Raw genomic sequence first — 24,852 nt, 5'->3', positions numbered from 1 at the left:
TCTGTATGCATAGCCATGTTTATAATAGAGGAAAAATAAAATATAATTAAAAAATAAAAAAACAATCAACAGACAAGAGTTGGCCAAGTCCAAGTAGGCCCGTCTTGACCAACTTTCTAATTTCACTCCAATGCATGTGCAAGGCCTGACTGCTTCCCTCTCTCCGCCACATGAGATAGTCGGGCTCGCGCTGCACTTGCTCTGTATTATACAGGGTTGTCGCCTAGCTCTTGTTCATTTATTTTTAAGATTACTATATTATTTCATAGATTAAATAAATTATATAAAATTCAACCATACATGAAACATCTTAAATCAATGTTATTTCTCATTCTGAAATCAAACTAGCAGTCTAAGAGTAAGTCCAATACTAAATGCAAAATAGTTATAGTTATAGCTATTGCTATAATATAGTATCAAAAAGTGTATTTTGGTTCTAAAATAAAACTTGCTCTCTAATGCTAGTTGTATAAGTAGTTTCAAATTTTCATAAATTTTTTTAACTTTTACTTAATTTAATATTGTTTTGATACTTTAAGATGAACAAGACAATAATTATTTAGCTTTTCCCCTCCATTTGTATTAATAGAGGATGTGGCAAGGATGCATATATGCATCTTTGGTTTAAGACGATAATTATTTAATTTTTCCCCTCCATTTGTATTAATAGAGGATGTGGCAAGGATGCATATATGCATCTTTAGTTTTAAATATAGAACCAAGGATGCATATATGCATATTTGCATTTAAGTATGACACCCCTTTGGAGTTGAGTTTTTTTGCATTTGATACTATAATATAACAATAGCACCAAAGATAGCACTCCATTAAACTTGCTCTAACAAGCTTCTAATCTAACCTAAATCTTTTTCAAGTAACACTGTACACAGAGCAAAATTTCCAATATTCACACTAAAACATCATCTGTCAACCAATGGAAACTAACACAATTATTCCACTAAGTTCCGCATTAATGTGGAAGAATGATGATGATATATAGAATGGAAAAAAACTTCAAAATACTAAGCATCACATCAGTTTATGAACATATACAACAAGTAGCAACATTTGTGCAAAGATGCGATATTATATACAACAAAAATTGTCCACTTCAACCTTTCATGGACACTGGAGATCCACTGTACAACATTCATTCCAATACATCTCAGCATCGCTGCTGCCACACGCATGCCTAATTTTTCTATAATATACGTTCTATCTGTTTTCAATATTTGCTAATTGCTTCTGGAGTCCATATACCGATACCTACACATCCGGGTATTCAGATCAAGGAAAACATGTTTTAAGGCATGGAATCCACCTGGATCTCTTGCGGCAGAACTGAGTTCTCCTGGCCACCATGTGAAGGCACAGCCAGCCGCTGCAGTGGCTTTAGAGCAACTGCGAGCTGTGCAAATGAAGGTCGCAAGTTTGGATCGCTGCATTTAGTAGAGAACAACCAACTTAGCCAAAACAAAAGAGTTCTTCTAATACTGCAACACGGGAAAAAGACAATTAATTGATAACATACGTCTGCCAACATTCCCATATTATCCTTGCGACTAGCGGATCAAGATTATTGGGGATGTCCAGGCGACGATTTTGGAAACCTACTGCACCAACGACTTGCATTGGATTCATTCCGCTCCAAGGCAATCTTAGAGTTGCAAGCTCCCATAGTATTACACCGAAACTATAAACATCACACCTGTACATCCATTAAGAACAAATACAATTTGATTATCCAAATTCTTAAGTTAAAATATGCAGCTTGCTGTTATATGTTGCGAAGCTGCAACTAGCCTAGACGAGGCAAATGTTCAATAAAGGAACATATATATTTATTTATATTTTAGAGGAAGTTTGCAACCACAATTCGTCTTGTATGTGTACTCGATGAAAATATAACAACCATTTTTTTAAAAGACTAAAATAAATACCATAAACGGAGCATATATAGGCGTTGTAATGCTTTGGAATTAAACATCATACATACTAATATAAATATTTGGACAATAAAGACATACAGAGGTCACCTTCAATGTTCTTTCACAAAATTTCTTATGTACTTCTTCAAGTTTATTAAAATAGAATTCTTAACCAGAGAACTTTCCTACTAAGATTATTCACGGACCTGTACAAGACCAAACTTGTCCGATAGAAAACACTAAACAGAGCCAAACATTTATATGTGAAAACTTCAATTAAGACTTGGTCTTCCTCTCTCTTTCCTTTATCTCCTTTAAACTTGTACTATTTCCTTTTTCAGTTCTCTCTCATTCTAGACATAAATCAGAACATCCCCCCCCCGGTCTGTTTAATCCTCGCCCACATAATTCATATATCATCTTTTACTACTATTCTATCTTGTGCATTTCCCATGCAACAACTTGGTGAAAACTATACAGCTAAAAAAAGGTTGTGAGCATCTGCAAGCCCCATAACTTCCTACATTTTTAATTATTCTGGACAGGCAAAAAATTTACTTCAAGGTTATCATATTTACTAGCTCGATGCACTTTATGCAATTGGCTGGAATTACAAGACAACATGACTGGTAATTGACAATCCTACATTAATATAATCTTAAAAGAAAAACAGCAGTTCTCGGATTCATTACTTACTTCTCATTTGAGTTTTCATTGCGGAGAACTTCAGGTGCCATCCACTCAGGCTAAGTTACAGAAAAGAGTTGGATTAGAAAGAAGCTTTAATTCTAAATTCCCAATAAATGATATTGAGCTTTAAAATGTGACTGAACTCGGGCAAAATAATTTCTTAAATTTATCCCTCCGATCCCAGAAAGAGGAGATTTGTCCACAAAGGATATGAAACTGCTTTTCAGCAATGAGAAATAACAATTTAGATATAATTTAAATTGTCTCACCGTTCCAGCAGTTGATTTTGACGACAAAAATGTGTTATGCTTTAAACGTGATAAACCAAAATCGCCGACCTGCAATAAACATTTATTATTTGCATATATGCAATCATAAAAAAAAAAAGAATACGTTGTACTTGCATATCAAATTACTATCTTCTACGATTTACTTAATCATATTTTTATCTTCAAGTTAGGATTATCCTTCAGCTCAAACTATAACCGTTTTCATCAAAGATGCCAATGAGTAACCACAATTCAGTCACAGATGATTGAAAGCTAAGATGATGTGGGGGTGCGAGGTACGAGGGTATAACAATTCGGAAAATTCAAAAAAATGGGGATTCGGGTGCGAAGGGATAGAGCAATCAAAAAAATATTATAGATTATAACCCCCCCCCCCACACACATATATATACATAATTATCAAAACCAAGAGTGGCATTCAAATTAAACTAATTACTTAGTCATATTAACACATACATCAAATCATCAATCCATAATACTATAACATATAAATCTGAAAAATAGACATACATTTATTCCAAGAGAGAATCCTATTTTCATTTTGTTTGTTTTAATTGGACTGAAATTACTTTTTCTACCCCTCCCGCACCCCCATGAATCCCTTTGCCTAAAATACGTAGATACTCCAAGTGGCGCACCCCGGTGACACCTCTCACTGCACGCGTGTATCCCCTATGCGGTTCTTCACACAAGTAAAGAATCCCTACTTTGTAGATTGATAGTCATACAAGGAATTTATCTATAGTAAAATTTGACTGATTTTAAATAAGCGCTATAAGCTTGAGACTAAGCAGGTTTAAGTCTAGTAGAATCATTACATCGTTATTTAGTTTATTTCATAAAGAGTGATAAAAAAGTAGTTTGGTATACTCACTAAGATGACATGGCAGTAATTGAACATTGTCTTAATTGCACTTTTTAATGGTCAATATATAAACACTATCCAGTCACTCAATTATCCATTCTTGCATAAATTTGGATTATGAAATCTAAGGTAGCGGGATTCTGAGTGACAATATGACATTTGGGAAGAGGGGGCAAAGAAATAAAGTAAATTTAAAACTTTCATAATTTTGAATAGGTATGTGACTGGTGTCTTCCAGCACCACCAGTATGGGTGTATGCACTGTTCCTACATAGGTTAACTAGGTAGAGGATAAGAATTCAACTCTTTCTTTCCCAGCAATGTGTTGGAATGAATCAATCCCTTGATGGGCATCGGTTCTTTATCCCGGGTTATGCAGACTTTTAACTAGTGCGAGCTTGTTGCTTTAGTACACTCATTGAGGGGTGCCAATTCTTGCTGGTCAACACTATTTGTACTGGTTTCAATACGTAATGAGTTTGGTTACCCATTGTGGGTCTTGTAAAGCCTCTATGAGGGTGTTGCACCTCAATTCAAGGTGTTCCCACTCACATGGGAAAAGATAAATGTACATTAAAATTCTAAGGCATAAGAAATTCAAGTGCAAAGCCTATTTTGTCACCTCTTGAATTCTTTCCTCGTATTTCTTTTCTTATGAGCTGGACCCGCTAAGACCCGTTAAGACCACATAAGTCAACCGTCTAAAGAATTTATAGGAATGCACAAGAGAGGAAGACAGGGGAGGAAAGACAGCAGATGAAAATTAAAAAAGTACCTTAACATTCCAGTTCTTATCAACCAGCAAATTTGGCGACTTCAGGTCACGGTGAACAATAGTTGGTCTGCTGGCATGCAGGCAATGCATACCTTTTGCCTGCATAATAGTGCATTGAGTGATTTAGACAAGTAGTAAATTAGCATAAATTGTAAATAAAAGTACTTTTTCAGAATCTAGAGCTTCTAACCACATCAAGAGCCATTTTGATTCTTCTCTTCTCGTCGATTTGAGAATGAGGCCGATGAATAAGTCGATATAAGCTTCCTCTACAAACCAAAAACAGATGTAAAACATGAAAATATGATAAAATAGACAACAATCTAATTAATTAGCTTGATAGGTGATGCAGTGACTTCGAATTATTATTTAGGAAGGAGAAAGATATACTACTGTACTTGGTAGCTTATATTAAGATTTCTAAAATTCTTTCCTACCTAATTTATACATGGTTGTGGATCATTATCAGAATCAGAGGTTCCCTTATATTAGTTTTATTAAACGACCTAACTGTTGGGCCTATAGGCACAATTGGAACATCATTACTTGATATAGCTGATTATGATGAATTGTTTAGTCTTATCAGTATCTGGAGTGACAACATACTTCAGATCGGTTGATGTTTCAATAAATGTAAAGATAGGTTTAACCCCCCTCTTCAATTGACGTTTATTAATCTTTTTCAATATCTCCCACCCGTACTAAGTATTTAAACCCCAATATCCGGCCATCTTACTCCCAAATTTCTGTCAAAACCAGAAAACTATGCCTAAATATTTCGTCCAACAAGAGCGAACAAATGGCATCTCATATTCTTCTAACCGACGAGGAGGATTTCAAGTGAAGTTGGAGCAACTCTTTATATTTATACGACAATTCATAATAAATTTACCAGCAACCAAGTAATCTAAGCAGCCCAACTTAATTAAAAATCAATCTCTACCTTAACACTACGTAATAGTTTCTACAATTGTTATGTTCGAGACAACTTGGAGAGGTCGACACGCCAATGAAGAGAGTTGTCTCAAATAAAAGGTTAAAGCAAAAAAAAAATACCATGAGGTGGTGGACCAGAAAAAAAAGAGAGTTCAAACTAGACAAGGATAAAATCAAGGATAGAAACCCTGAATCATTTTACAAGGGTGAAGTTTTTATTACTCTTAAAAGAAGTATCAATTAAACGCTCCTACTAATTTTGTCTTTAATACTAATTTGTCATTTTTCTCCGTTCTCTTCCTTCTTCCTGTATTCCATTTATATAACGAAAGATTTCAGAGGAGAAAAGAACCACCTGCTAATTTAGCAATGCAAAAGTAGAAAGATGCATGTGGGATTCCCACAAAGCTGAATGAACATAACATATACTCCAATAAAAGACCAGCAAATAACAGTAAAAATATAGCTACAATAGTACAATGGTCCATGATAAGCTGCATATCAGTAACCAATAAAAACTACATATCATAATGTATACAACTCGCTTTACGTGTGATAGGTATAATGTATACAACTCGTTTAATATCATTTAAGGAAACTTACCTAAATAAAAACCACTAGCATATCAAGGAAAGAGGACATTATACCTGGGGAGATACTCGGTGATGATGGACAGATTGGGTGGGCGAGTCACAGCACCCATAAAAAGAACAACATTTGGATGTCTTAATCCACGCATTATGCGAACCTGAAATATAAAACCATTTTGTACATTTTCAGTTCTTGTGCTTTGCTTAGAAAATTCCCCAATCTTCGTTGTGATGCCCACAACAAAAGTAAATGATCAAAGGATACTAGTAACATCATTGACAGCAAGTCTACCATTACCCTAATGTAAAATTACTTCCTCTAATTATATATGTATTTCTGAAACAGTCTTCCTAATCCTGCTGTAGTCTCCTGCTCTGTTTCTTAATTCATGTCATACTATTACTCATACCAGAGTTCATACATGTCTGAGTACACTGTTTTTTCAGAACCTTTGTACTTCTAGTGCTAATTTTGGCGGAACAAAATAATCAAGTAAATTATAAAGATAGGATAAGAGTGTTTCAAGGACAATATTACCCCCTGATTTGGAGCAATTAATAAAAACATTAATTTGTATTTATTTATTTTATTATTAAGGGACAGAATCAATCGCATTTATGAAAATGTTTAACTCTACTATATACATGGGGATTACTAAAAATATTTTAGGTAAGGTAGTGGAATAATAAACCTTCATTTACTACAGCTACAAGCCTACAACGGAACATTATCGACGTGTATGAATCCAAATTAAACAAGCTAGAGCTACAATGGCCATACTAAGGGTTCTCGAGATGCAACTCAATAAACACTAGGGGTTCTATAGGCAAACTAGCATCTGATTTTTTTTCCTAGTAATTTAGCCTATTTTCTCCATCCTTTTAAAGGTAAATATATTTATTTACGTGTGTGTGTGCGTGTATTTAAATGCTTACTTCTCTCTTAAACTCGGCCAAAGCAGCGCCAGAAAAATCCTGGTCAAGGAACTTCTTCACAGCAACTTCCTGCACAACCCACAATCCGCAGTTTGAATATTAGACTTCCATTTAAAAGTAGCTATGATACAGTTGTGAGTTTTAATAGCTGAGACAATCAACGCTTTAAAAAACAAGCTAAAAGCACTAGTTTTCATGCCCAAAACAACCTAAAGAACTAGATAAGAAGGTGAATAAAATTACACAAGAACTTACATTGTCGCTGAGAGAACAAAGATATGCTTTTTAATATGTATTACAATTACTGAACTCTGATTTACTTCATTGTGCAGAATACATATAAGGAGAAAAGAAGAAAATATGAAAAACATGCTGCATGAGCCTAAAAAGATTCTTAGTGCATTAAATTTTACAAATGCTTCCAGTTCGTGAATTTTATACAAAAAAATTAATGTCTAATCCTGGACCCATATTTGACTAAAAAAATTTGTAGAAACGTCAAGACGCGTGACCAAATTTCAAATAAAATTTAGGCAAGAGTTTAGTAGTATATTTCTGTGCTTAAGATGCATGATTGCTGATTCACAAGGAAAACAAATTGTTGAATGTGAATAACTTTTCATCTATAGGAGTTTCCAATGGTACAAGTTTGTTTAGTACGAGAGTAATTTACTAATTTTTGCTGCAGCGTCAATGTGTGCAACCCACTAGTTAGGAAAATGTAAAGTAACAGTTATGCATGACAATCTTTTTTAGGAAATCATATCAATATGCGCTTATTCTAAACAAGAATTGGATTCTGTGGAATAAAGGAGCACTCACAACGCCTTTCCAATCTGCATGGTACACTTCTCCATATGAACCTGCATGTGATGTGCCATAAATATATTAACAAGCATTTAATCAGAGTCAATACATATTAACGAGTAGACAGCGGAAGACCTCCCAAATAGCAATTACAGTACTTCTACTTCTATACAATATTAGGTCACATCAACTATGATAGATTGGATAACATACAGCTCAAGATTCAAGTACTTCTGAAAGGGGTCATAATTTCTTATACCAGAAAAAATACAATAGAAAATTAGTTTTAGAAAAATGGACTATAAAAAGCATTACTAATTTGTATCAAAACTGTGAATCTGGAGTGTTAGGCATATGATAGGTTTGGTAAAGTAATTCTGACTTCTGACAGAGCAGTAGAGACTCTTTGAGGGTGCACTAATGCATCTAAATATATATTCGCAACCTGCACCACAAACTCTGAGAATATTGACTTCAGAAATTCAGATATAATTAACGTAAAAACAACTGTAAATATAGACAAACTGTCCTACCTAATCCAATCCTGTCACCAAGTACCAGATCTTCCCATGGAATTTCACACTCCCATACATCATCTATCTCAACCTTGGTTCTACCAAAATTAACTGATGAACTAGGAATTTCAGGGCTGTTCGAACTCGAATTGTATTTCGCAGGTCTATTCTCACTCTGGCTATTGACCATCTCGGAGCGCTCTTTCGCTGTGTCAAAATCATCACTCCGCCACTGATCCTGTTCTGTATCGCTACTTCTTGGATCCTCGTATGATGACACTCCTCCGAATTCTATTTTGGACAGTTGACTGGGCATGTAACTGCCAGTTGAGGAATCTTTTTCAGCATATCCAGTTGGGGTAGAACCCACATTATCATTTACCCTAGAATTGTCGGTATAATTTTCATTTACAGAAGAACTAGTTGAAGCAAATGGCACTCCATAACTATTAGCTTCACGGTTTTCTTTACTAAAGGCACCTGGCACAGGTCCATATCTCTTCTCTCTTGAGGTATCATTGTAAGCGTAAGTGTTCTTCCATTTTAATGGTACCGGAGGTCGACCTAAAGCAACATTATTTGTTACCCTTTGAAAGTCATTAATCTTGTTTTCATTAGGTTTATTCTGCATGGACATTTTCCCAGATCCTTTAATCTGGAAAGGGTTCAGATCTGCAAAGAGATTTTTAGCTTCGTCGTTGCCTGTTTGGGTATATGGAACTACATTAACATTCATTCTTGAGCCATCAGGAACTGCATTAAGCCCGCGACCACCTTTGTATAGAGACGATCCAATTGCCAACGATGGAATATGATCCAACTGATTATTGTTACTGCCTTTCTTTTTAAATCCAGATGTACCTGCTTCAGCATCCCCATTTGCTCTTGACGCTGAAGGAACAAGATCTGTTTTCTCAGAACCTGGCTTTCCACCAACAGGTAAACTATTGCCAGCAACACTTTCACTATTAATTTTATATTGAGCACTTAAACTAGAACTAACATCTTCAGAATCATTAGTTGGCGGAAGATTGGAAAGTTTGCTCAACTTTGGAATGTATGGCTTGAGAGACGTATCCTTACTACTAAAGATATCCATTGGTATAAGCGTCCCTGGGGCTCCCATAAGATCCACTAAGAACTCACTGCTAGTTCAAACAAAAAAAAATTAGATGCAAAAAACCAATATTTTTTAGAAACATATTGCCTGGTAAAGAACAAAAAAGGTCTCAGTTATATTGATCTACAGGAAGTTTCTACGTATGCATGTTAGTCCGTAAAACAACTGTAAGTCTAAATATTCACACAACCTTGATAAGAAGGTGAGAAGAAGCTGCTAACCAACACTTGAGTAGATGAAGTGTTTGCGTTTACTAGTTCTCAAGGAAAAACTTTGGGGTCTGTCTGCTTGTGCAATAAATATTAATTCACTAAACTAGCCCAACAGATGCATAGAATTGAAATTTAAAAATGCTATTCTAATGACAGTTAAAGATCAAAAAACAACACTTAGCAAAAAAACAACAAGAAATTATTTCTTGAAATATGTTCTGTTGTTTCATTACTATGCTATGAGAGAGAGAGAGAGAGAGAGAGAGAGATCATTCTACAGAATCTAAATAAACATGTATAGAAAGAGAGAGATAGCAAATGACAAACATGTTGTCACAGTGCTCAACTAGTCAAATAGTCGTTTTTCTTGGACTGACTAGGACTGTTGGCTTGCTCTTCAAACCCGGCCAATACTCCGAATTTCAATAAAAATAAAATAAAGAACGCAAAGTCAAACACTTAAACCCGATCTGTAGTGTAAATGACACACCGCGCATTGGGGGAGAGGGGGGAGAGAACTAAACTAAGTCCCAGAACATTTAATTTGTAAAATAACACTCATGAAATTTGGATTTTGTTTGCTTGTTCAGTTTGTTTACTGTTACAACCACGTAGTATATGTTATAATTATGTTATATTGTTATATATATACACACACAGAAATATTATAATTATACAATCTATTATTAATATGGACTAGTCGCTTACCCGGACCCCGTCAAGTCGACTTACCGCCGTGACAACCATGGGTCACAAGTACTATCAGTTAATCTGTTTGCTAACATTATAAAGTCAACCAATATAAGAAACATAATAGGGTGAGAATAAGAACACGAAAGTTGAAGTATCAAGTGGTTCCCCGTTCTATTAATCCACAGAAACACAGAAAAAACTCTTGGGATCAGAATCTCATTTATGCGAACACTATGGAGCATCATTGATATACCTTTCATCTGCCAATTTTATAATGTTGATAGCATCATCTTCAACACCAGTGTAATGACTACCCTTAACAAGTCTACAGGTTATCCCAACATGATCAGCTAGTACCTGTAAATTGTAAAAATAAAATCTATGGTAAATCCTTTGCAGACGTGATACATAAATTGAGTGCAGCATAGTGCAATACAGATATATACCAATTACTATAAACAATGTCATAATTTAAATTAACTAGAGGGATGACATAACTTGCGAGAAATCTCAATTCAGAAGACAACCTGAGAGTAAATAAATCAATATTTCAGTGGGGTTTGAGCTAGTACTAGTGGGTAAAACATCATTAAAGTCGTGAACTTGGGAATTTTAAAAAATCTTATAATCTGCAATTCCTAGAATTTATACAGAAACCTTTAATTGCTTTCCCTCAGTGGGTCATGGTGATCCACCAATATTAGTTCAGATTTTCGATTGAGGGTGAAGTGTGAAATACAAAGGGGTGCCTTTGTTACGAAAAGTTTATTTTGATTGCATTTTCGAAGAATCCTTTGCTGTTCCGTATGCATCCATAACATGTAGAAATTTAATACATAAACATGAATGACAAAATGATGGTTGGCACAGGAAACCGTGCACTCATCCCAGGAATTGTGCCTTCTAATATATAGACATGTGTGTTTGAACGGAAATCATGCCTTCTAATGTATATAAATGAATTTTTGTGCGCAAACGCCTTCATGCTGGGAGCAACTGCTAATTCTACATAACTAAGCCTCTTGTTCAAGTATAGCATTTATGTAAAACCCGCGAAAACAATATATGCCCTACAAACTTTCTTGGAACTACTTGGCTATCCCGTATAAGGGTTGTTGAGTCATATCTGTTAGCCATTAAAAACCTTCAACTTCATCAACCCAAATTGCATAAGCCAAAAACTTCACTTAAGCCAAACACATCCTTCTGTTTTATCTTACTACCAAGAGAATAGGGGTATTAACTACGCTATAGTTAAGTTAATTAGTTAAATACTTGGTTCTTCACTTATTGCTAGGTCAGTTCACGGCTTCAAGCCTTACATAGGAAATCCTTCCACTCAAAAATACTAAAGAAATCAATGACTTCTCGTTCTAATATTGGGGAAAATAGAGAATGAAAAATTGCCAATGCTTTTAGTGCTGGAAAAAAAAACAATACAAATTATGACCTCAAGCAGAGATCCACATACACAAAAAAAAACTTTAATTTATTGAAACAAATTATATCTAGATGGTGCAAGTAAGATAACCCAATACTAAACTCATTAGCCTTCTACTCAAGCTGCACACAAGATGCAAGAAAATTGATCTTTGGCGTGCCGTGCGTGCACAATACCATTCGATTACTCAAGAAATAAACATTAAAAGAACCAAATCTTCTAGTGTAAACTAATAAAAGTTTGCTGCGTTAGATTTCTTAGTGCCCATTTGGCATTGCTATCCAAGATCCTAAAAGAGTTATTTCTAATTTTCTGGCTGAAAGCAGCATTTCGTTACAGCCAAATTGCTCTCCTTGTATGCTTCTAAAATTTGTAGCTTTAGCAAAAGCAATTTGTAACAAAATTTGACATTGCTTTTTTTAATTAATAACATAAGAACCTTTCTACTTACCATAAGAAAACCTAATATCAACATTTATGCAAGACATAACATATATAAGATAGTTATATAAATTCACATAGTGCATGTAAAAAAAGGGCAAATGAAAATTTGGACCTAATATTCACACGTAGAACACATGAGCAAAGAGAACCCCCGCACTAAAATTACTTTCTAGAATGTCAGTTTAATCTTAACACTTTAATGGTAATAACTGTTGTAAAATTTGCAGATTCAAAACATGCACAATCTTCCAATACTGAAGCAATATGCTCACTTTACTGCCAAAAAAAATTAAATTGGTTAATTAATTGTTTATCATAAGCTAATATAACTCCAAAAATGATTGCTCAAATGTACAATGGAATAGTACTTGACTTGGTTTCAAACATTATTAAAATGACTTGCATAGTAGAAATATCACTTATAGTAGTATCAATGAATAACATTTACCATGGTCTCAAAAAATATATGAATAACTTTTACCAATCAAAACGCATTTGAATCATTTATCTCAATCTCAAGCCCTCAAATTCTCTCTCGTCATCATCTTCGGTTAACAATTGAAGGGAATTCACTTTCAGAAAGAATAGAATAAAGAGGTAAAGGGAGAGAGGTCAGAGAGATGAAAATGACAAACATGTGTGAAAAGAAATCTATAAGACTGTTGGAGATTGGTGTGATCAGATAAGGAAATAAAAGACTTCTGTGCAAAATATATGAGCTGTTAGAGATAAATTAGGGTTTATTCTTGTTTCTTTAAACGTGGTATTTCATATGCGGGTTTGTTAGAGCTTTTCTGAGATATTTTGCTAGTTTAGGGGTGTAAACTCATGCCAAACAAATAATTTAAAGAAAATTCTTTAGATGAATTATAACTCCATTTGGGATGAAAAAACAATGTTGCAAATGGTTTCACTTTACATTTAAATTTAATAGTTTACCTTGAAAAGCAAAGCACGATGACGTGACAAGCCAACCTTCAATGATCCTACGGGTAACACACTGGTGTGAAGTGATGTTCTCAACTTTGTGCTACTCTCAATCCATCTTTGTAAAATAGTATTGGCATCCCGTACTGGGCCACCCATTTGTTCAGTAACAAGTTCAGCAATCCTATGTACTAAAAGGCTAACCTCGGCAGCTGTACTGTCTAAAGCAATACAACGTGCTACTTGCATCAACTCTTCCAGAGCAGGGTCCACTTTTTGGTTAACAACTACTACCTCAAACACAGAATTATCGGTATCTGATTGAAGTTCCGAGAGGGATGGCATCTTATTATGTTTTGTTGAATCTATGTCAAGTCCATACACAACATAAAAACCATCAAGCACTTTCTCCTCATAGTCAAGCACACCATAATCCTACACAAGAAAATAATAAAGATAATAACCATGTTATGATGGCAATGATAATTGATCTTATGACTTATAAGACATAGGCAACCCATTCACACTATCTATTATACACAGAGCAGAACAAGAACGAAATACACATCTTGTAAGATTTAATTGTACACCGACACCTTCTAGGGCCCTGCCTTCCAAGGATATCAATGATCATTCAGGATTAATAAATTGAATATAGCAGAAGTTACAGTTTTAAAATAACAACATTATTTGCGAAAATGAGAGGGAAAGCAACGGCAACATGAAGCACGTTGTGTTGGCAACAACAATTAATGTTAGACTTACAAGACACGGGCAACCTAAACATAATTGAGAAATTGAACATATCAAAAGTTACAGTATTAAAATGCAGAATTATTCGCAAAAATGAGAGAGAGAGCAACGGAAAAATGAAAAATAAAAAGCATGCTGTGTTGGCAACGACAATAATTGTTACGTCTTACAAGGCATAGGCAACCTAAACATAATTAAGAAATTGAACATATCAGAAGCTACAGTTCTAAAATACAAAATTATTTGCAAAATGAGAGGGAAAGCATTAAAATACAGTAAACATAAACATAATTCGCCCAAAATACATATATATTCGCGAAAACGAAAGGCAAAACAGCAGTAACCCACCCAATACTGGCGAGAAAGGGAATCAGCAGGAGAATCGCGAATAAATTGACTAGTAGGAGCATGAATCTGTGAAATATCAGGAGAATCCCGACCGGAAACACTCAGCGCTAAGGCTAATTGAACTTGATATTCCTCTTCCGAAGTATAGTAATCCTGATTATGATGATGATGATCGGAAACACTCGAAATTGTGGACGGAAGACTAGCACCAGTCGTTCCGGTACTAGTAATACTAGTATTATTATTGTTAATACTAGTATTACTAGTTTCATTCGATCGATGAGTACTAGTAATACCAATACTAGTATCATTCGATCGATTAGGATTAGGATTAGTATTAGAATTAGTACTAGTAGGATCGTGATTGCTTCCACCACCGCCTATATGTAGCTTTTTAAATATGTTCTTCATCTCTTCACGCTCTAGCTCGCGGAGACGATTGATTTGGTTTCTTCACTGTGTGTATGTGTGTGTTCTCTCTCGCCCCCTCTCTTCTCTCTCTAGATTCTCTCTCTCTCGCGCGTCTCTTTTTATCTCTGGACGGAGATGATGACCAACAAAAAAGTCTTGTTTCTTCTTTCTTTCGAGTCCACCTTTTTTGATATTTTAAGAAAAAATATTTAATATTTTTCATCTTAGTTGAAAAATAATGATATTATTAATAAATATGAGGGAAACAATTTAAAAAATCAATATTTTGGATAGGATCGTGTTTGCTGCATTAGGACTAGTGTTACAGATTTCGGAAATCGGAACTATTCGGTTGAGGTACCGATTTACAATTTATCGGACGATTTTTAAAAAATCGGATAATTAATCGGCGATTTATCGAAAATCGGTCAAATTAGACAAATATTTTTGACCGATTTTTGAGCGTTTTATCGGCGATTTTTGAAAAATCGGCCGATTTTTATAACAAATATTAGGACTGAAAATAACACATATATATTATAAATAAGTTGGTGTGTTATTTTATCTTTTTTATTTTATACTTTCTTTTCGGAGTTTGAGATTTTATTGTCTAAGTGCACATATCTATTACTCCCTCTATTTTTTATTATATGACATTTGACTCTTGTATACACAATTCTAAGTGCTTTGACCGTATAGTTAGAATAATAATTTTTTATATTTTATTTTTGTGAATAAAAATATCTAAATAAAACTTTAATTTAGAAAAAATATTATTTTATCTATGCGGTCAAAGTACTTAGAATTGTGTGTAAAAAAATCAAACGACATATAAAAGAAAACAGAGGGAGCAGTATATAAATAATACAATAATAGGGGGTTTGATAGGTAATTTAATTAATATGACGATTATACCCCTACATTAATATTTATATAACATTCATTTCACCTCATCATCTATTATAAATTATTAATTATTATATAATTAATATATGCATACATACACTAATACATACATACATGTATATATACATACAATAAATAAACCACTCTAAAGTGATACCCTAGGAACCGGGAAAAATTATCACATAAGAGATATTATTATTTTTTTATTATAAGATAATATAATTTTAATTTTAACTACTAATATACATTGTACCTCTTATATGTCTATATTCAACTAATTAGAATTATAAAAAATGATTATTCAATACATTTCTATATTTAAATAACCAGAGTCCAGTAGTTTCCTAAATTTCTAACAAAAAGTAATGACCATTCGATCTCATTCATGGACACTTTTCAATTTTAAAAGTTACATGTATAAATTAGAGAACCTTATCAAAAGTTATCTACTCTTCTGGAAATATGCCTCTTAAACAATCTTTGCATGTTACTGATAAAATTCGAAAAGAATTATGTCAGTACAAAAAAGACCACCCTAATGTAACTCAAAAAAATCTACAACAGTGGTTGGAGGAGAAACATAATCTCAAAGTTACCCAATCTATCATATCCAATACACTTCATCGTATTGCAGAACTACTCAATATTGATAAAGTAAGTGAGAGTTCAAGGCGCCAGAAAATGGTTACATACCCGCTCATGGAAACGGCATTGTTGGAGTGGGTTCATACGTATCAAACTAAGATTAACATCACTGGTGATCTTATGAAGGAAAAAGGCGCGTTCTTTCTTAATAAAGTGTATCCTGATGCAAAGTTATTTGACTTCTCAAATGGGTGGTTGAAGAGATTTGAGCAACGTCATGGAATAAAATCTTTTCGACATTTTGGAGAAAGCGGAACTGTGGATGTGCAAGCAGTTGAAGATGTGATTCCTAGTTTGAAGAATGTTCTTGATCAATACGATTGGAAAGACATTTATAATATGGATGAAACTGGACTCTTCTATAGAATACAGGTAAAACTTATTTTTTAATATTTAATTTATTTGCATGAGTTTTCATGGATGCATGGACTTTAACAAAAATATGATCAAACTAGGATGATAACTCTTTGGCAACGAAACAACTCGAAGGTCGCAAGCAACACAAGGAAAGAATGATTGTGGTTGTATGCACTATGGAGATGGCAGTAACAAATTTCCCTTATGGGTGATTGGAAAATACTTAAATCCACGATATTTTAAGCATATTAATCGAAAAAATCTTAGGTGTCAATATCGAGCAAATCAAAAGGCTTGGATGACACAAACTCTCTTCCTAGAATGGCTTAAAGATTTTAATCAACACGTAAAAGATTGAAAAGTGTTGCTTCTCCTTGACAATTGCAGTGCACATATACCATTGGGAGTCTGGGAGAGCTTCAAAATCAAATAAATCTTGGAAACACGACAGTGCATTATCTCCCAACAAATATGATATCAAAATTGCAACCATGTGATGCTGGAATTATTCATATTATTAAGGCATACTACCGTCGTCGTTTCACTCGCAAGCTTCTTGAACGTTTAGAGGCTAATACTCCATATCCTGAAAAAATTGATATCCTGGAAGCAATTCGTATGGTTGTGGCAACATGGACATTGGATGTTAAACCACAAAGCATCGCAAATTGTTTTCTTCATTGCAAAAGTTGTATTGTCCCACCAGAACAGGTGGTTATGGAGAAAGATAATGACACGCAAGTTATTATTCAAGAGCTAAAAGACCTAATACAAAACATGCAATATTTTATAAGAATCCAATGAATGTTAATTAATTACTTGATTTTCTGGCCGAGCAAGAGATTTGCTACACTCCAATGGAACAAAATATTGTTGAGACATTGCTAAGTCAATCAAATAAAAATGAATCGGAGGCGGATGAAGAAGAAGATGATAGTCACGAGATACCTAAAATTTTGACACCTAGCGTTATTCAAATGTTACAATCAATAGAGATATACTTATTGCAACAAGAGGGCGACCACAAAAAAATTAAGAAGGTGGATTAAAAAAATTGTGTTGAAGAAAATTTAAGAAAGCGGGGGTAAATTTTGGAGCAATTTAAAGATAATATGTTATTTTAAGAAATGTTAACAATCTGTTGGAATATCCCAAAATAGAAAGTTATTGGGACAGAAAGTATCAATATCATTCAGTGAGTTAACTTACAGTACTAACGTTAATTGTCTATATAGTATGACTCATCAATCATATTTTTAACACATAAACACATTTATATTTAAAAAAACAAATTAATAATAATTTTATATTTAAAGTGATTCATACACATCGAGCACGCATAATCACTTATATTTATTATATTTTTAAAGTATTAACATATTACAAATACCATTTAATTATGAACTGACAAAAATGTATACTAACATAATTTATTACTTCCTTCGAGTGTATCATATGCATAAACAAATAAATTATCCATCAATTAGGTAACAACATAAATATATTGTCAACAATTACAGCGAAAACAATTTCAATTAACACAATTTAGAGTATGCGCGTGGACAGTGGCGGACGCAGAAATAATTTTCAAGGGGGTCCGGAAAAAATGATGAATTTTTTTTATACAAGTTTAACTATAAATATGAAACCAAATATAGTAAAAATAAGCATTTTGTTATTATTGAATTACATAAACAACATAAAAAAGGGAAAAAATTTAGTTGAATTTCAGAAAAAGAAAGAATTTAGTTCAATTTCAGGTCTAATCAGGGATATATAATTTTAAATTTTAAGCTTCCGAAATTTTAAAGTGAAAACCCCAAGAATGATTAGCATGTTCTGAAAGAAGAAATCTAAAAAACAATAGAGAGGATTTGAACCCTGGTTTGCTGGATAAAAATCAATTGTGCTTACCAACAAATCTACGGCATTGGTATGTTTCGAATACATCCTACCTAGAATTTATCTAAATCTTTGGGGCGGGGGGCGGGGACCCCTAGATCTGCCTCTGCGCGTGCATTTCACGGGTTATAAAGTTAGTTTCTAAAAAAATTACAATTATTACTTCAATAAATTTCTAATAACAGTATTAGGAGGGTCTTCTGTATTAAATTTTAACTGTCTCGGTTTCTTCAGAAATAGAGTAGAACGACAAAAAAAATGTTAAACGGTGGAAATAAGAAATCAATTAATTCATTAACATTCGATTTTAAATAATAGATAATTAATTATTAAAGTAAAATTATAATTATTAATTATTTAAGTAAATTGTAATTTATATTTTTGTAAAAATAATCACAATAACTTTATATATAGGGGTAGCACTTTATTTTCAATTTTGTTCGGACGTAGACTTGTCCATGTATGAATACAATAAATAATTTGGAAGGGACGATATTTATATATATATATATATATATATTGTTGAAAAGGTTAGAAGCTTCTCCAACATTTACTCTCTTTTAAACCTAACTGATACCATTACCAAATGAAGAAGCCAGTAAAATTTTGTCATTCTTAAGTAGTTGATCCCTTATTATTTCCACATCAAGCTTCCATTTCCTTTAATACGTACCCCCTCCATTTCAATGTCTGAGATCCAAGTTCCCGATTGTAACATTTTTACAAATGAGACGGTAAAATATCTTTGCCAACGTATTAAATATTTCGAAGCAAAAAAAGATTTTACCATCTTGTGTGTAGGGATTGCTTCCATATTTGTGGCTTTCATTGCTGTGTACTTGTCTAATAAAGCTAAACTCAAGGTTAGTTGTTTAATTGTCACTGTTTGCTTCTTCTTTTTTCTTTCTTTTCATAATTCCATTATCTCATATATTTAGATTTTATTTATATTTATTTGATGTGTGTGTGTGTATATATATATCTATATATGTCATGGAGCTCGCCCCTTTCATAATTCCATTACCATAAAATATGTTCAATTCTTTACAAATATTTTTTAAAGGTAAAGCAATTCATTAATCAGAAGTCGTATGACATCTACAATAATAATCAAAATTCGACGAATATATTATAAAGAACAAATCAAGACCTCCTTCATTAAACCTATATTCGTTGAGTATATCTTTCACTATAGCGCGTCTCTCACTCGTATTACTGAAATATGTAATTTTCTGAAGAGATAATCTAACAATTTGGTGTAACAGTGATAATTAAATATACTTGATATGTCAGAACATATCGAGAAATTGACCATGATTATAACACCATACAAACCTGAAATATTTATTAGTGAATCATGATTAAAATACCAAACTTTATGACCTCGGACTTGAAAATACAACCAAACTCTCAGACAAACAAATACAATCAAACTCTTACAATTAGAGAGAAATAAACCCGTCAACGGATAAAATAACCCAATTACCGGTAAAAAATAACAAGTTGAGAGATTTGTTAGACAGATAAAAAATTAAGCAAAAATAAGAAAATAGAGCTTATCATTAACCAAGAACGGTCGATAGTAGCCCTTCTTCATTTTTTTAACTTACTTTTAAACAATATATTTCTTAATTTTTTTCATTCAATTTTATTTCAAATTTTTAAAAATAGTTTAATTATAAATTCAAATTTATATTGCGTCAAGTTGTTGTTATAGCAACTAAAAAAATAAAAATAATAATTAAAATTGAATAGTTATGCACAACTATAAAGGTCCTTTATCAAAGAACACATATAGTGAACTTGACCATCAGAATAACCAATAAACAACATATCACTTAGAAGCTGAAACAAGTACGATATTATATTACCTGTGATAGCAAGCATCATCCTGAATTGAATTAAAGAAATTCATTTATTCAACCAAGTAAAATGTACTTTATCATAAAATGGTCATTTTTTCTACCGTTTTGACTCCAAGCACATGTTAAATATAATCATCTCAGATTACCGATTGCCCTTAACTAAAGAAAACCTAGAAGAATGTTAACATCTTGCAACAGTATCATATATTCCCGAAAGTTAAGTATAAACTACATGTAAATCGTTAACTTTGTTGTTATTTATTTTTTAATCATATTTTATTTTTCTGAAACCTAAATTTGATAAATTTTAGTACGATCTTGTTATAATATTATCATATTATTATTTGTGTTGTGTGATTTTTTATTGCATGTTTAGTAACATCTAATGTTAGTTTTTATATTTTAACTTTATATAAATTAAATCAAACATATCGATCATATCACTTATAGTAGGATGAGATATACGCAGATCATGCATTTAACAATCTGAAACAGTAGAGAGTTTGTTTTCATAAAAAAATTCGACTTAGTATATGACAAAATAGTGCGTGATATAAGTAAAGATTCACAAACACACCCATACACCCATACAAATACACACATACAAATATTATCCATACACAATATATAAATAGAGAGGTTGACATACATATTTAAACGTTACACACGAAAAGAATCTTAAGCAACGAAAAATATGAACTTAAAAAAAATCAAGGAATCACTCTAAGAAAAATATTATTCATGCATATAAATAAAAAAGAAAGCGAAATAATACCTTAAATGATCTTCCATTGTCAACATTAGCAAAATAAATTTGAGCAAAATGTTGTTGTTACTTGTCCCTGTATATAAATGAAACATGGACTATTGAGTAAACAATTATTGTTAATATGTATCAACTCCTCGTTTGATAAAATGATAGACCCCGTCAATTGTAGATTTCGATTTTGATCACTAAAACTCAAGAAAATCTGATCAGAAATTTAACAAACTTTTATCGGAGGAATTTGGTCAACAGAGATTTAAGGTTCGCGGACGGAATAAAGATATACAACGGTGGTCGGTGATCGGAGAAATCACCGAAGTGCGTTGATTTATGCTTAAGAAATGGCTGAGATTGTTAGGATTTTTTTTCATTCTCAGAGCTCTCAAACACGTACCCTCACAATGCGCCTATGTACCTCCTTTTATATATGATCAAGCAGGATGTCTTGGGGAACAAGAAACCTAGATGGACTTGGTTTCTCATTCCGCGGCCTAATAGAATTTATCGAACCAACTTCCTATTATAACTCGAACATTGATTTGCTTTAGAAGTTCCCAGCGATGCGGCCTTATTATAATGGCCCAAAGCTCAATCATGACTTCGGAACTTCATGGATAAGAAAACTCCCCGGCCGCAGAATATCCCATCCGCTACTGCTATCTTCGTCATTCGTAGTTGCAGGTATAACCATAACTTACCGCAAATGTTCAAGGGCATCCTAGTATTGGTTGTGCTTATCCGTCTTATGTGCGTAGCTAACATATAAGATAGTATGTTAATCTCTATTGAAGCGAAAGTGAATATAGAGGTTTAGAACTTGCCATGCTAGTATAGGTTTATGTATTTATTATGCATGATTCGTAGGTAATTTTAACCATATTACTTGCCCTATGTAATCACAATAGATAACTTGCTTATTAAATCTTTATGTTGTCAAATTCTATAGACATGTAGGGTCTCAACATAATTGGTGTCTATTCAGCTTCTATCTCTTTTGTGGATGTCTGGTAGTAGGGTATTCGTACAACGACAGTTGACGTTTACTAGTTTCATGTTATCTAATTAGTTGTCATCACCATCATGTGCTAAGATTAAGAACAATGACTGTGAATGAAGTAGTAATGAAGTTAGAGTCTCATGTTTGTCTCATATAATAATTCAATCACTTTTAATCTCTTAGTTATTTGTATGTTAGTTTAATCTTAGTTATTAACATCTCAACTTGTTATTGTCTTAGCATTGAGAGATAGCCATACCATTGTTGCATAGGTGCATAATCTTAAGTTAACTAAAAAGAGTCTATGTGGGAACAAATCTTATTTATATCTTATACTACTTACGAACGCGTATACTTGCGTGTAATTTTAGCACGTGTTTTCGCTCTAACAAACATCCACTATCCAGAATCCACATGACCTTCTTCTGTTTAACACCTTGAAAACAAAGATGATTAAGTTTTCTTTGGTACCCAAACTAAGTTGGGTCCAGAAAACTTAGAAGCATTTGAATATTTAACATTTTTCTTGACAAAATTTACAGGCTTAATATTTTTTGCTTTATCATCGACCGATTCCTTGTCACTTGAAGAAGCACCAACAAACTTGCTCTTGTGCTTGGTGACATGTGCCACTTTCCTAGATTTAGGAGGGCTTACAGTCTTTGATCTACCAGTGTTCTTATGAGCATGCTTATCATGATTATGAGATGTATTATATGAGTGTGTGGAATCGAGATAAGTATTCATGAAAAAAACTACACATGGCATGCAAACATAGTTATTACACTTAAAAACTTTAGGCATGTTGGGCATAATATGCATATAAGCATTTTTAGTATTGTCTACTTTAACCTTTCTACAAGCATGAGTAAGGTGACCAGCAGAACCATAATTATTACATAACTTCCTCGGGACATTAGCTATTATCCTGCCATTTCTATTTCTACTTCTCTTAGTCTTGGAAGTAAAACCTAGTCCAGTAAAAGATAAATCATTATCACTAGCAAAAGACATAGGTTTCTTTGCCTTTTATCTCCTTGAGCTCTCAAGATCCTCAACAAGCATCTCATGATGTATAAAAAAATTATCTTCATAGAAGGGCTCAACAATAGCTTTCTTTAACATAGGCTTTTTAGCTTCTTTAAGAACATGAGGTGTACTAGGGGCTCCTTAGGGTCATCCTCAACTACACGTTTCGTAGAAGATTTTTTAAGTTCGTTTTCCACCAACTACTTGATCAACTATAAGCTTCTTAGCAAGATTTGCAGAATCAGTAAAAGCATGCAATTTATTTTGTAATTTTGAATTCTTGTTAATAAGCTCTTCCTCTGTCTCAAGGTGCTTCTCAATCTTAAGTTTTTAAATAAGCATTTGTCTACTTAAGATTTTCCAGACTGACCCTATCAAGAACTAACTTATCATTTTCATCTTTAACCTTCTTTAGTTCTTCTTTTAGGTCAACTACAGTAGCCTCAGAGCATCTTAGTGTAGTACAATAATTTCCATATAATTATTTTAAGGTAGCATATTGCTCAACGCATTCCTTTGTATTGCATTGTACCTTAAGATAATGATGAGAAAATGCATGGTCGTACACCAAGAAAGTCTATCTAAAAGCAAAACAATCTTCATTCTCACATAAATTATCAGCATGTAAAGCACGAACAGTTGGGAATTGTACCTGTGAGGAAGATTCTGCCATCAATGCCAGATTTCCATATTTCTCTTCTTCATCATCAGTATCATCCCAACTATTTCCTTCAGTTATATAAGATTTCAATGGATACTTTCTCGAGCAACATGAGTCCTTCTTCTGATAAGCTTTCCATTTATCCTTTGCTTGTTGGGACTTTCTAACCTCATCATAATTGTAGCATCTGAACTTTTTTTTGTCTATCATCCATGTCTTCTAGCCAGATCCCCAAGATGAACTTGACCTCTGTCCACGATTACTGCTTTCAGAACCCCTAAAGCCTTGTTTCCTTCTGAACCTGATGTTACTGAACGTCCTTGCTAGGTTGGCCATAGTAGGATCTTCTATACTTTGCAGTTCCTCGGTGGTATAGTAATCACTTTTTTTCAGATAGGTTTTCATAATTCATCTCGACTTCAAAGAGCGTTTTAACTTTAGACTTAGGCTTTTCAGCAGTAATATCAAGCTCTTTATGATCACTTGTAACAAGAGTGGTTATCTTGAGCAGTTCAACATTCTTACTATCAATTGTACCACCACCATAGATGATTTTCCTTTGTTCCTGCTCCATTTCACGTGTCTTTATTTTACCATATAACTTCTCAAGTGTCATGGTCTCAAAATCAGCACGTTCATGAACTGATGAAGCTTTATTCTCTATGTAGTGAGGTAGGACCGACATGAACTTCCCGTTGACTTCTCTCTAAGGATAAGTCTTGCCATGGATACTCAACTCATTCAACAATTTATCAAGCCTTTCAAAAACTTGAGTTATAGTTTCTCTCAGAAAGGACTTAAAAACCTCATATTGTGAAGTCAAAATATCCAGTCGATTTTGCCTAACGTCTTTAGTTCCTTCCATCAGTAGTTTTATGGTCTCCCACATGTGCTTGGCAATTACACATATCATGATTTGGTGACTCATATCATCATCTATAGAATCCACCAGAATAAGCTATAGGCCTTCATCCAAAGAATTCAATTCTTTATCCCTAGCAGTCCATTCTGATTCAGGACATGACATTTGAGATCTAGTAATG

General features: G+C 33.4%; 2 protein-coding genes across 2 annotated transcripts; one reads left to right on the top strand and one right to left on the bottom strand.

Annotated features, from left to right (window-relative positions):
- Nucleotides 1-1,013: 1,013 nt before the first annotated feature.
- On the bottom strand, nucleotides 1,014-14,838 carry LOC141668730 (serine/threonine-protein kinase EDR1). The gene is made up of 13 exons (XM_074475722.1): nucleotides 14,271-14,838; nucleotides 13,182-13,604; nucleotides 10,611-10,714; nucleotides 8,351-9,477; nucleotides 7,833-7,873; nucleotides 7,011-7,079; nucleotides 6,132-6,232; nucleotides 4,739-4,817; nucleotides 4,549-4,647; nucleotides 2,888-2,956; nucleotides 2,625-2,674; nucleotides 1,532-1,708; nucleotides 1,014-1,439 (listed from the first exon to the last, which is right to left on the bottom strand). Exons 1-13 carry the CDS (start codon nucleotides 14,679-14,681, stop codon nucleotides 1,304-1,306), a joined length of 2,886 nt encoding a protein of 961 aa, XP_074331823.1. The 5' UTR covers nucleotides 14,682-14,838; the 3' UTR covers nucleotides 1,014-1,303.
- Nucleotides 14,839-16,049: 1,211 nt separating this feature from the next.
- LOC141666389 (CENP-B homolog protein 2-like) lies at nucleotides 16,050-17,393 on the top strand. Its single transcript, XM_074472378.1, has 3 exons — nucleotides 16,050-16,604; nucleotides 16,688-16,777; nucleotides 16,977-17,393. The coding sequence occupies exons 1-3, from the start codon at nucleotides 16,050-16,052 to the stop codon at nucleotides 17,391-17,393; spliced, it is 1,062 nt and encodes a 353-aa protein (XP_074328479.1).
- Nucleotides 17,394-24,852: the final 7,459 nt, after the last annotated feature.

Source organism: Apium graveolens, chromosome 6 (assembly GCF_009905375.1).
Source record: "Apium graveolens cultivar Ventura chromosome 6, ASM990537v1, whole genome shotgun sequence".
Taxonomy (NCBI): domain Eukaryota; kingdom Viridiplantae; phylum Streptophyta; class Magnoliopsida; order Apiales; family Apiaceae; genus Apium; species Apium graveolens.
Note: the sequence above shows the minus strand (reverse complement) of the source record. Positions and strands in the feature narration are given on the sequence as shown.

Excerpts from the sequence above, each read along its gene's own strand:
- LOC141668730 (XM_074475722.1), bottom strand. The coding sequence starts at position 14,681 with ATGAAGAACATATTTAAAAAGCTACATATAGGCGGTGGTGGAAGCAAT. Across the intron at positions 6,233-7,010 it reads TGGCCGAGTTTAAGAGAGAA|GTTCGCATAATGCGTGGATT; the intron begins GTAAGCATTTAA and ends TTTATATTTCAG. Across the intron at positions 1,709-2,624 it reads AATGAAAACTCAAATGAGAA|GTGTGATGTTTATAGTTTCG; the intron begins GTAAGTAATGAA and ends ATGGATGTACAG.
- LOC141666389 (XM_074472378.1), top strand. The coding sequence starts at position 16,050 with ATGCCTCTTAAACAATCTTTGCATGTTACTGATAAAATTCGAAAAGAA. Across the intron at positions 16,605-16,687 it reads GACTCTTCTATAGAATACAG|GATGATAACTCTTTGGCAAC; the intron begins GTAAAACTTATT and ends TGATCAAACTAG. Across the intron at positions 16,778-16,976 it reads TATGCACTATGGAGATGGCA|TGCACATATACCATTGGGAG; the intron begins GTAACAAATTTC and ends TGACAATTGCAG.